Here is a 12,878-nt window from a genome sequence, read left to right on the forward strand (position 1 = left end):
TGGCTCTGGGTTGGCACTTTCTCCTTTTTCTTTTAAGGAGGTACTGGGGATTGAATCTGGGACCTCGGACGTGGGAAGCAGGTGCTCAACCACTTGAGCTGCATCTGCTCCACAGGCACTTTCTCCTTGCCCCATGGATCCCTCGCCCCATGGGGAGGTTGCAGTTGGAAAAGAGGCAAATGGGATCCTCTAAAGCAGGGGCTCTTTACCTTTTTTGTTCCACAGACCCCTTTGCCAGTCAGATAAAAACCATGGGCCCCTTACTAATTCCACACAATACTGTGTATTATTTAATAAATATATCACACCCACACCAATACGTCCCCACAAGGATAAAGTTCTTTTTTTTTTAAGATTTATTTTTATTTGTTTCTCCTCCCTCCACCCCAGTTGTCTGTTCTCTGTGTCTATTTGCTGCATGTTCCTCTTTGCCCACTTCTGTTGTTGTCAGCAGCACGGGAATCTGTGTTTCTTTTTGTTGCGTCATCTTGCTGTGTCAGCTCTCCGTGTGTGCGGCGCCATTCCTGGGCAGGCTGCACTTTCTTTCGCGCTGGGCGGCTCTCCTTACGGGGTGCACTCCTTGCGCGTGGGGCTCCCCTACACGGGGGCACCCCTGTGTGGCAGGGCACTCCTTGCGCGCATCAGCACTGCGCATGGGCCAGCTCCACACGGGTCAAGGAGGCTCGGGGTTTGAACCGCCGACCTCCCATGTGGTAGACGGACGCCCTAACCACTGGGCCAGGTCCATTTCCCAAGAATAATGTTCTTTTGAATTTCAATTCAAGCTCGTGGACCCCTTGTTAAGAAGCCCTGCTCTAAAGCAATGGCTCTCAAACATGAGCATGCATCAGAATTACCAGAAGCACTTGTTAAAACACGAATTACTAGATTTCATCCCCAGAACTTCTGACTCAATAGGTCTGTGGTTGAGCCCTCGAATTTGCATTTCTAGCCAGTTCTGAGGTACTGCTGTGGACCACACCTGGAGAACCACTTTCTTGAAAGCAAGAGGCCCAGAACAGGCCAGGGTTGTCCAGCTCTACAGGAGGCATGCCAGACTTGTGCCCTGTAAGAAGGATTAGAGCATGGTCCTGAGATGAGCGGGGGATTATTTCCATGCACTTACCAAATGTGTGAGAGCCATTTGACTTCTGCTTAAGTAATGATTGCCCCATGAGAATAGACAGGTTTTAAACACTATGCATTTGGGTTGATTGTCTTTATTATCTTTGCATTAGAAGTTGGTAATATTTAAATTAGATTTCATTTTAGAGTCCCAACCTTCACGAGCATGAGGCTGAAAAAGTGACAACTTGAAAATCATTTATTGTTTGCTAGACAGAGAATTGCCCTCTACCGAGACCAAGACTGAACAAGAGAAGGTCAATGGCATAGAAAATGCTAGACAGGGTCTCAAATATAGCAAACAGGCATGGCATCTAGATGAGATTGGAGGGGTCCCCTGGGATGCACCAAGATGGCTTGGACCAAAGGTTGCAGATGTACGGGGCACCCTCTTGGACTGTACCCTGGGGCTGGTGAACCCATGATAGTTGATCTATAGTCAGTCTCCCAAGATCACAGATCTGCCTAAGGGTTGTTGTGGAATTTTTGATCCATGCTGCTGTCCTCTTCTCTCCTTCTAATCATCTAGATTGGAAACTATCCTGGCTTGTAGTAGAATATCCAGAATACATCCAGAGAATCACTCTTAACTTCCCTGGTTATCCCAAAGATTAAAAACAGCAACTTTTTGTGTTATGTAGAAAGCCAAGAGGGCAGTCCACGGCATTGGGCTGGGCAAACTCATTAGTTCCTCCCTGATATACAAGGACACTCTACCCACTCTCTCCCACATACCCCTATACTTAGTCATGCTGGACATCTAGCCAGGCCTGGGACTCTGGCGCTGTGACACCTTTCCATCCTTTCTTCACCTAATGAACTTCTCTTCATCGTAAGAACCCTGTTCAGATGTTACCTCCTCTATGAAAATACATCTCTGGTTTGCCTGGCCAGGTAAAACTAATTCCTCCCTCCACTCTGCTTCCAAATCATGTCAAATACACATCATACCCACCAAGTATGTGTACACTGTACTTTAAGTGCGGGTCCTTGTGCTTGCCTTTCCTCCTCTCTAGGTTATTTGCTCTTGGAAATTAAAGGCTGTGTTTTATTCTTCATTGTGTCCCTATCACCTAACCACCTAACATGGTAGCTGGCATAGGCACCCAAGTTTAAGTGCTTAATGAATGAAACAAATGAACTCCAGTGTTTGGGTGGAGGTAAAGCATCACTTAAGCACCCAGTAGGGACACAGGTTAGAAAACATTAGATCTCATTGAATCACAGACAATCAGAGATAGAAGGGACTTAACTATCACCTGTGCCAGCTCCTCATCCTATGAAAGATGAAGCTCCAGCTTAAAGATGCTGAGAATCAGGGCAAACTGAACCAGGATGCAGGTTTGTCAGGTCCAGTCTGTCAGGCTTGGCTACATATCCAGATGAACTGTTTGTGGACTAGATCATATTCTGTTTCCTGTGAGCACTGGGATGTTGTTTTCGTTTGCTAAGCTGCTCAAAGCTGTGTTGGCTTTAACAACTGGAAGTTATTAGCCTACAAGCTTATTGTTTTTAGGCTGAGAAAAATGTCCAAGTCAAGACACCATCAGGTGATGCTTTCCTCTCGAAGACCAATTCCTGGTGATCCTGGGCTCCTCTGTCTCGTGGCTAGGCACATGGCAGCACCTGCCAGTCTCTCCTTTCTCTTCCAGTTTCCTTGCTTTCAGTTTCTTGCTTCCCTGGCTCTCTCTCTGTGTATTCATCCCACTTGTAAAGGACTCCAGTAAGAAGTCCACACCTGAACTGAAATAACCTCATGAAAACCTATTCACAGTAGGTTTACACTCACAGGATGGATTAGTTTTAAGAACATGATTTTCTGGGGTACAGAGAGTTCCAGACCACCCCAGACCAGGCTCCACTGTGTCCACATCTTATCCTGGGGGACATGCCATCCTCCCTCTCCTGTGCTATGTCTGTCCCAAGAGAGTGTGAAAATCGTGTTCTTTATCCCAGAATCTAACTTTTTTTAATTTTGGGGTTTTTTTTTTTCCATTTTAACTGGTAATGGCTGAAACAAAAAGACTATTTTGAACAGAGTGGGGAAGGAAAAGAAAAAGAAAAATCCTATACCTTAATTTTGTTGTTTCTAGTAGCATAAAACTCACTCCAGAGCCCTTTCTCTCTCCCTTGCTCGCCAGCTCCTCTTTGTGACGGGAACCCTGGGAGCCGTGGTGCCTTCACTGACATTTGCTTCCAGTAGCACAAGCTGGGAGAAAGTTTGAAGGAAGATAGATTGTGGGGTTCTACGCCGAGAAAACACGATGGGGCCAGGGGTTGTTGGAATTGGAAAGAGAATACAGACAGGGAGGATAAATACGTCATGCTAGAACTTTCTGGGGGGTGGGGTGGGGTAAGGGGGTGTTCCATCCATCCGTACAACAATCTCAGCCACAGACATAACACTTCACTCGTTCATTAAAAAGCCGCCATCACTCCGCAGCCTGAAGCTCCCCGCTCCCTTCCATTGCCCTTAGAATAGCGCCATAGCTCCGTGCTACGGTCCTGCAGGCGGGGCTCCTTCTTCCTCTCCCCCTTACTTCATAGTTCTCTCCCCCACGAGCTCAGTGACTTCACTTGTTTCCACCTCAGGGACTTCGCACTTGCTGTTCCTTCTGCCTGGACTTGCCTCAGTTTCTCCTCATCCTTCAGATCTCAGCTCGAAGGCTACTTCCTCAGACCGCTCTGGCCTGAGTGCCCCGTGTGCAGCGCCCTCTCCCTGCGCCCTGCACTAGCCCTCTATCGCCATATTCTGTTTATTTCCTTCACGGCACGTAAAGAATCTGAAGACATCCGCTTGTTTATGCTGGGCCGTGAGCCTCATGAGAGCAGGGAGCTTTTCCCCACTGTGTCCCCAGCACCCAGGGCAGTGCCAGCCGGTGCTCAGGAAATATTTGTTGGACGAATGCGTGCATGAAGTCCCTACATACAACAGGTTTATAGGAGGAGGGGAGATTGGAAACCTTCCATTTCATCTAGGAACTACGACCTAAAATTGAATCGATGTTTTTCCTCTCATTGTATCCTCTTCCTGGCTTCCAACTCCTAAAATTTTACTTTCAGCGTGGTTCTCTGAGATTCGTGTTCCAATTCTGTTATCTACTAAGCAGTCAGCCTGTCTTAATTGATACCATTGAGCATCTGAATTTTCACCAAAGCACCAACTGGTTCTGACCTGTCAGGAGTCTTTTTTTCTGTACAATTCATCTTAGTCGGGCTGCTCTAGGGTTGGGTGTACATGTGCTCACGTGCGAGGTACAGAATGCTTCCCGAGATGGTGCTGGGTTAGGAGTCTGACGGAGCAGGACTCCGGTGTGGCTCTGGAAGCACCTACACCAGGCATAAGAATAGTCACGGACTGTGTGCGGCACAAACCAAGAGGCTTCGGCACAGGAGCGAGAGGCAGGGGTCACCCCGGGACCACGCATGGCCAGGCCCCTGGCGACTCCGGTAGCTGGTCTCTTTTACCTCGATAGGTTCTGACATGGTAAAACCCCAGACCTGGGGGAAGTGGAGTGCCCCCCCCTGCTGGGGCATGGCCCCCATCCGCTGGGGCTGTGAGGAAGTGGCCACCTAACACCATTTCTCTCCCCTGCAGAGCCCTGGCCCGTGACTGTGCAGTGCGGGGGGCTGGATGGCATGCTGGACCCAAGCTCAGCGCAGCGTCCGGGCCCAATAAAGGCCTTTCCACGGGAGCAGCTTTCTGTCCTGGCCACGCTGAGGTAAGCCCCTGGGGGACCTCTACCTCAAGCAGTGTCCTGGCTCTGGAGCTGCCAGGAGCAGGCACCCCAAGTGACTGGACAGCTGGAAGTAAACCTCAGCCTAGGAAAGGAGAATCAGGGGCAACTTCTGGGCCCTGGGTGGCTTTTAGTGATCTGGGCAAATGTGGTCCTCCAAGCCTGCTTGGGAGAAGAATTCCCTGGCGATTTCAGGCCAACACCGTGGCATCCAGGGGTGCACTGAGAATCCGAGCTGCCCCACCTCTGCAGTCACGGAACACAGGACTGATCCCCCACCCAGCTCTCAGCGTGAGCAGGTGGCCTTGTGCATAGAAAGGTCATACTCACGCCTCACCTCCCAGCCAGCTGAGCAATCCTGGAGACAGACAGGCCCGGCTCTGAGTTCCAGTTCTGCCAGGGGTGTGGCCGTGATCACGTTACTGAATTTACTCCGCCTCTGTGTCCTCGTCTGTAAAATGGGAAGAATAAAGCCTGCTTCCCAGGGTTGCTGTGAGGGTTAATGAGATCATTATTCCCAACAAGTGATAGGGACAATCATTGTAATCTCACCTCTTTCGTCTTCACATGTGCCTCTAAGAACTCAGACCAGGAGCCCCTGTTCCCATTAATGCAGCCGGCGCACCTGTCAATAAATCCACAGTGCCTGCAGCTGTCAGTGTTTTCTGGCCACATAATCCTATCATGGGCATTTTAAGAACTTTGGATGCCCAGAAACCTGATAAAGCCAACATAAAAACAATGAACTATCCAAATGTCCCCAGGTGTCTGGATTTGTGACATCAGGCAGGTAACACTAGCGATCTGTCCGACACAATCTCCCTCTCGATGCTGGGTTGAGTGACGTGCCCCAAGACCTGTCAGTTAGGTGTCGTCTCAGGCCTGCTTCTCAGAGAGGTGCCAGGCCGAGCCAAGGCCCACACCCACTGCGGCCTCTGCCACTCACTAGCCACACAGCCCCAAGTCACTTGGCCTGTCCTAGGCTCGTTTCTTTCTTCTATTAAATAAAAGCATTGCATTAATTAGTGGTTCTCAAAGTGGGGTCCCTACATCAGCAGCATTTGCCTCACCCGGGAACTTGTAGGAAATGCATATTCCCAGGCCCTGCCCCCAACCTATTGAATCAGAAACTCGGGGGAAAGGACCCAAGTTCCTGCAGGGGATTTTGCTGCACTCTGAAGTCTGAGGACTTGACCCCATAGGTCCTTTCCAGCCCCGGCTCCCTCCCAGTGAAGCCTGGCCGCTGGATTTTATTCCCTCAATGCCTTTCTCTGTTGCAGCCCAGGATGCCCACCCCCGGGCCACCTCCCTGGGGAGCTGCCGAGCCACAGAAGCCTTGCCGCACTTAAGCGCCAAGGGTGTCGGTGCCTCTAAACCTCAGATGGCAGCCAGCTTACATTTCGAGCGCAGGCCAGTTGTAAAACAAGAAGCGAGCCTTGACCGCTCGCCACGCAGCGAGTGCAATTGCAGAGGGGGGCAGGGCTTCCTAAGCCTCAGGAATCTCCTCTCTGGCCGCAGTTAGTGACCCTGGTGCCCTGCGCCCATCTCTAGCCCGAGATCCGATCTTGGCGGCTCTCTGTCTCTAAGGCAGGAATTGTCTTACCCCCTTCCACAACACACCTCCGCAGATACCACTGGGCAAGCCTCCCAGCCCTTCTACCTGCAAACAAATGTGCGGGCCAGTGCTTAGCTCTGTCCAGCAGCTTCATCGCCTGTTGAGGTGAGGCCGAAATCGATGCGCGGATCATTCATCTAGTGCAGGGAATTTCTCCTATTACTGGAGTGTGAACCAATGGAAATCCATAGAATGTCCTCCAAGAGGGCCGGGCAGCTCTGCAGTACCTGGATTCAAAGGCATCCCCACGGGGCCCCGCTCTGAGCCATTTGTCTTTCACTCTGGGTGGGAGCAAGACAAATAAAGAACATTCACCCATTAAACAGAACACGTTGCTACATGCGAGCCCCTATCTGCATCTTCCCCAGCAAATCGTTCAGCTCGCAGAGCTCAGGCTGGAAAAGCCACAGAGAGGGCTGCCGTCTCTTCAGGAGAAAAGCTTCAAAGGTTGTCTTTTGAAAGAAATAAATAAAACTCCTCCCCTGGTTCACTTCAACCAAGAGAAGGTTCTTTTCTGAACTGTTCTTTCTGCGTTATATCACTGGAAAGGAAAACACCCTTTTTTTCCCCTTCTTTTCTTTCTTTTCTTTATTGATGTTTTAAAAGAAGAGAGACAGTAAAAAGTTTAAAAGATCCTAGGGAACACACTCTTTTGAGTAAATCAAACATTATTTTTTTAAAACCACCTTTTAAACTAAAGCCCAAACAAAAGAGCTATTTGCAACATTTTCAAATCTTAATGAAACAATCTGTCCATGATGTAAATCTTCACAGTGATTAAACGCCAGGCACCACACATTACCTTGACTGAAATGACAAGGAGCATTCGATTTTTAGGTCTGTGTGAAGTCTGTTAAGTAAGACCAAAAGAGTGCTAGGTGGGGTAGAAAATTGTATACTTGCTTAAAATCAAAGAATGCCAGAGTTGGAAGATACTTTAAATGCCATTGTTCAGATGGAGACATTTAGAACAAAGAAGGAAGGAGATCTGACTACACACTCGAATTCTTTGAGATGAGCTAGTCCGGGAATGCTGGGTCACATGGAGGCAACAAAGATGAATAGGACAGGATGTTTTTCGGGTTACAGGGGGTTGACAGTCCAAGAGAGAGGATAAAAGGAGAACACAACTGCCCTCAGAGAACAAAAAAGGAATGCTTTACGATGGGGATGGGGAAGAGAGTTTGTCTGGTTGGAATTAGTGGGAGGGAAAAAAGCAAACAAACCCCAGTGGAGGTGGCATTTAAGTTAGGTGTTGGAAGACAGCAGGCAGCAGGCAGGGTTCTATCCGGCAAAGGTAGCAGGAAAGGGCCAGGGAGCGGCCGGGGAAGCATTCCTGGGATGGAGTAACACAGTCCAAGGGCAGGGGGGTGGCAGCGCAGAGCAGAACTCCCCTTGCAGAGTGCTGTTGGTCTGGAATGCAAACACTGTGGGAAGAGTACAGGAAGTAGAGGGAGCGCAGGGCCTGATTTTCAGCATGCGGATTCCCAGCGTAGTGGACTCACACAGGATCCCTCGAGCAGGGGGCTGTGATCAGAGCAGTGCTTTAAGAAGCTAGATGGGGCTGCCAGGGGTAGCAGGCACTGGAGAAAGAGAGGTGAAGCCCCAGAAAATCAGCTGGGAGACTGTTCCCATGTCCTGAACCAGAGGCCAAGAGGTGAGAATGGAAAGGGAAGTATAGCTCCAAGAGATGCTACAGCTGCAGAACCAAAAAGAGGGAATGGATGACGGGGGGGAAGGACACAGGGAAAGTACAGAGGTCAGTGGTGATCTGAAGGTTGGAGCTGGTCAGTGAAGGAGTAACGTTTCCATGAGCTATAAAAGGAAAATGCAGAGAAGCAGGTTTAGGAAGATGGCGAAAGGTGATCAAAAGAGATAGATCTACAAAAGAGCTGAAGATCTACTTTGTAAATCATCAAACGGTCCAAAAATGGGGCTGCTGATGTTCAGTAAAGTGGAGGAAGAGGGTGAGATGGTGGTCATAATGATTATGAGAATGAAGATTTTTGTTTGGGATGTCTTGCATTTAACATCCAGTATCCACGGAGGGTTGCCCTTCAGGAAATCGGATGTTCAGAACTGGGTTTTAAAAGAGTCATTGGGCTAGAAATTGAGATTGGGGCATCAAACACACAGAAATCGAGTTGACTCCTGAGTAAAAGGGGAGCTTACCAGAGGTAGACTACAGAATGAGTTGCAAACTTCTGATATTGGGGAATAAGGAGCAGTCTGAACCACATTTCCACTTTTTCAATTTTTTCATCTCCCTATCCAAATTCTAACAAGTGTTACTAATTTGGATATAAAGGGATGCATTTCTGTTTTGTTTCTTCTCCCTTCTTCTACTCTCTGATAGAGATCATGGTACTGAGAAGAAGAAAGAAATGAAACAAGAGAAGGAGCAAAAGTAAAAGGCTCGAATTAGCTGCCAACAGAATAATCAGTTCTCCAGGAGTTGGCCGGACATTTATCTGCAAGACAATTAGCCAACAGAATGGACGGTGGTCCAAAGCTCTGACATGCCAACTGCCTCCTCTGCAGGGCTGGCTGGCCCTAGCGGGAACACTGGAGAATTGGAGCAAACACAAACATTTTTCAAAGTAACCAAAGGGAAAAGAATTTGGTGGTTTCCTCCTTGGTATCTCACCAAGGAGCTGTCTTTTTCCAACTGAATAAAAGCATAGTCATGAGGAGAAGAATGCATTGCTTTAAAATAGATTGGGACAGCAGCATATGAACATATGCACAAAGTCCAAAAGAAACCATGCACCATGGTGGAAAGAAGTCAGATGGTGAGCTTCTCTGCCCATCCACCATCTACTCTTTATATTGTTCGGAGGATCTCCTCTTGCCAGGCCCTGCACATGGCCCCAGAAATACTAAAATTCAAATGGCACAGCTTCCAAAGAGCTCTCAGATAAATAAACGCACGAATGATTAACCACAACACTATGGGAAGTGATAGGGTCCTGCACAAACCACCGTGGAAAGCAAGGGAGGTGCATGCCGAAGGACCGTGTAACTAGCTGCACAGGCGGATGAGACATGCTCTGCCCGCCGCCACCTGACAGCCAGTGGGGCGGTAGACTCAGATCATTACAATGCCTTGGAAGAAGTCTGATAGAGATGAGACAATGTGCTATGGAGAGGCACGGGTGGAGTGTGCCTCTGCAGTGTAACTGAGGAAGACCAAGGCCTTGACCACAGGAGAGTAAAATGAATTAACGCAGACTTCTTGAATGCCCATTTAATCCTAACAATAATCCTGTGAAATAGTGTTTATTGCCCCCTTTTTTCAATGAGGAAAATGCTCCGAGGGATTCGGTGGCTTCTCTCTGCTAATAAGTAGCCACGCTAGGACCTGAAACAAGGCTTTCTAACCCCAGAGCCAAGGCAGAGTTCTCTTCATTATACTGATGTGGCAGGAGAGAACACACGCGTGTGCGTGTGTAAGCGGACTCTTCTGGAGTTTAGAATGGAACGAGATGACTGTTGATTGGGGTGACCCGAGAAGGCCTCCCGGGGTGGGTGGTATCTGAGCCAGGCTGAAAGTGGATAAGGAGTAGAACACCTGTGGGAGTGAGGAGGAGAGAGAAAAGGCTTAGAGTTGGAAGTCCGGAAAGCACCCTCTAGATGCCTCTAATCCTAGTAAGAAGTTATGGAGGAGTTTCACAGAGAAGGTGACACTTAACACAAGTCTACGGGTTTGCACAGGCACTCACCAGAAGCAGGTGAAGACCCCAGGCAGAGCTAATTCCACCGTTACTGGCCCTGGGGGTGGTCGCTGATGGGTAACTGCAGCGCAGCATGAAGCACTGTCCACATGTTCAAAAGGGCCTGGCGGGGCCCTGAGCGAAAGACAGATTCCTGCCATTTGTTCTGTACTCACATGAGGACAAATCATTTAAGAAAGAAAGAGAAAGTGAGAGGAATGGATGGATGGAAGGCGGACTGGCTTAGTAAGGAGTCAGCTTTGGGCTCTATTTCTGGTCCAGTTTTGGAGACTTTAGACCTGTCAGTTAATTTTCTGGATCAGTTTCCTTGTTTGTGAAAGCTGATAAATCCTAACCTAACTCACAGACTAATGAGAAAGTCGAAGAGAACACATGTGAAGTGCTTAAAAATACCGCACGAACAGGAACCATCAGCAGTATCACGCCTTTATGGGCGGGTGGCGGCTGAACAGATGGACACTCTGAGCTGGACCCAGCCCCATGGGTTTTGGTTTTTGTTGTTCTTGTTTTTTCCAAACATGATGCTCTGTAGATGCACAACAAGGACTCAGAGCCACCAGATCTAAAGAGTGCTGAGATCTGAAGAGGTGCTATGCAATGCTGGCTTTGAGATGGGTCCACAGGCGCCTTTCCTGAGGTCTTCCCAAAGCCACTGGGCAGGACCAGCAGGTGCTGCCCCATCCAGGACACAGGTTCTAGGGAGAGCTGCCAACCCCTTCCGCCTGCCCCCCCCCCTACACACGCACACCACCCCATCTGCTGCCGCCACAAGCAGGCAGCCCAAGAACGCAAGCGACTATAAGGGACGCCTCCACGTTCACGCCAAGCTGCTCGACAAACTTTTAGGGGCTCTGTCCCTTCCTGGAAAAGGTCACCCCCCAGGTGGGGTGACCATAAAGCCCAATTCACCTGTGGCAGCTCTGGTTTACGCCCTCGTCCCAGTGTAGTTATTGCCAGCACCCCCTTGCGCTCTCAGAAGTGTCCCCATTCCAGTGATACATTCTGGGATCGCCTTACCTATAGACCACCCGGTGAAATTGAGGGAAGCAGGACGTGTGCCCTCCTCCTAACAACCCCGTTTCCGTCTCGCCGCAGGTGCCTAGCGTGATGTCCCCGTTGTCCTACACTCTGATCACAGCGTTTCTGATCGGCACGCAGGCAGAACCGCGCGCAGAGAGCCATGTCCCCGCAGGGCGCGCCCCGGCCCGCGCGCACTGGACGGCGCTTCAGCACTCGCTCGACTCGGCGCTCCGCAGAGCCCGCAGCGCGCCCGCGGGGCCGATAGCGGCCAGGGTGGCGGGGCAGGCGCGCAACATCACCGTGGACCCCAAGCTCTTCAAGAGGCGGCGGCTGCGCTCGCCCCGCGTGCTCTTCAGCACGCGGCCCCCGCCCGTGGCCGCCGACGCCCCGGGCCTGGAGCTGGAGGCGGGGGCCGCCGCGCCCCTCAACCGGACTCGCAGGAGCAAGCGGTCGCCGGGCCACCCCGTGTTCCACCGGGGCGAGTTCTCGGTGTGCGACAGCGTCAGCGTGTGGGTCGGGGACAAGACCTCGGCCACGGACATCAAGGGCAAGGAGGTGACCGTGCTGGGCGAGGTGAGCATCAACAACAGCGTCTTCAAGCAGTACTTCTTCGAGACCAAGTGCCGGGACCCCAACCCGGTGGACAGCGGGTGCCGCGGCATCGACGCCAAGCACTGGAACTCGTACTGCACCACGACGCACACCTTCGTGAAGGCGCTGACCATGGACGGCAAGCAGGCCGCCTGGCGCTTCATCCGCATCGACACGGCCTGCGTGTGCGTGCTCAGCCGCAAGGCGGGCCGGCGGACCTGACCGCGCGCCCCGCCGCGCCCCCGCCCCCGCGCCCCTCCCTACCTCAGCCTGTAAATTATTTTAAATTATAAGGACTGCATGGTAATTTATAGTTTATACGGTTTTAAAAGCATTATTTATTAAATTTTTGGAAGCATCCCGCCTGCCGGCCCTGCAGTCATTGCTCTCGGGTGGATCGCTTGCAAGGCTGAGAAACAGGCGCGGAGAAGTGTCCCCCGCACAGCAGTCCCGCCCCCGACCTTTGGCTGCCCCGCACCCCCCCTCCCCGAAGGGCCACCTCGGACCCTCAACCCTCCCGCAACCAGCGCTGCAACTGCAGGGAAGGCAGACTGGCCGCAGATCTTAGCCTAAACCCGGCGTGATTAGGAAGGGAAGTCTGCCCGGGTGCAGCTTTGTTCTGCATTCCAGAGCCGGAGCTGCCTAATCCTTGGATTACCTGCGCCCCCGGCCTTGATCCCCCAGCTTTGATGGCTTCGCTGGGGGGACGTTCGCGCAGCCCCATTAGGAGGCAGGTCACTGCTGCGCCGGGCTGCTCTCGACCTCACGGAGGCCTGGGCTGGGTCCTGGAGGGACTTATCTTCTAGGTGGGTGGAGACCCGCTCAGGATCTGGGCGCCTGGCTCGTTTCGGGGAGGTCTGCTTTTTGCTGAAAAGCTGTCTGAAAGAGCTGTAAGGAAATCCTCCCGGGAGGCCTGTCACGGTGGATCTGGTTTCACGGGAAGGTTGCCTTAGTGCCCCCGGCTGCTCCAGCAGTGCTCTCCTCCAGTGGCTCCCTGCAGAAAGCCTCCTCACCCCAAGGAAACGCCAGGGCCTCCAACCCCTGCCACCCACCAAC

At 51.2% G+C, this 12,878-nt stretch overlaps 1 protein-coding gene across 1 annotated transcript in view; it reads left to right on the forward strand.

The window, feature by feature from the left end:
* Window positions 1–12,180, forward strand: part of NGF (nerve growth factor) — a 55,011-nt gene extending 42,831 nt beyond the window's left edge. Inside the window, exons 2-3 of the mRNA XM_004462943.2 lie at window positions 4,724–4,847; window positions 11,307–12,180. Coding sequence (XP_004463000.1) covers window positions 11,319–12,044 — 726 coding nt within the window. The 5' untranslated portion in view covers window positions 4,724–4,847; window positions 11,307–11,318 and the 3' untranslated portion in view covers window positions 12,045–12,180. The remainder of the gene's footprint in view (window positions 1–4,723; window positions 4,848–11,306) is intronic.
* Window positions 12,181–12,878: the final 698 nt, after the last annotated feature.

This window comes from Dasypus novemcinctus, chromosome 9 (assembly GCF_030445035.2).
Source record: "Dasypus novemcinctus isolate mDasNov1 chromosome 9, mDasNov1.1.hap2, whole genome shotgun sequence".
Classification (NCBI taxonomy): Eukaryota; Metazoa; Chordata; class Mammalia; order Cingulata; family Dasypodidae; genus Dasypus; species Dasypus novemcinctus.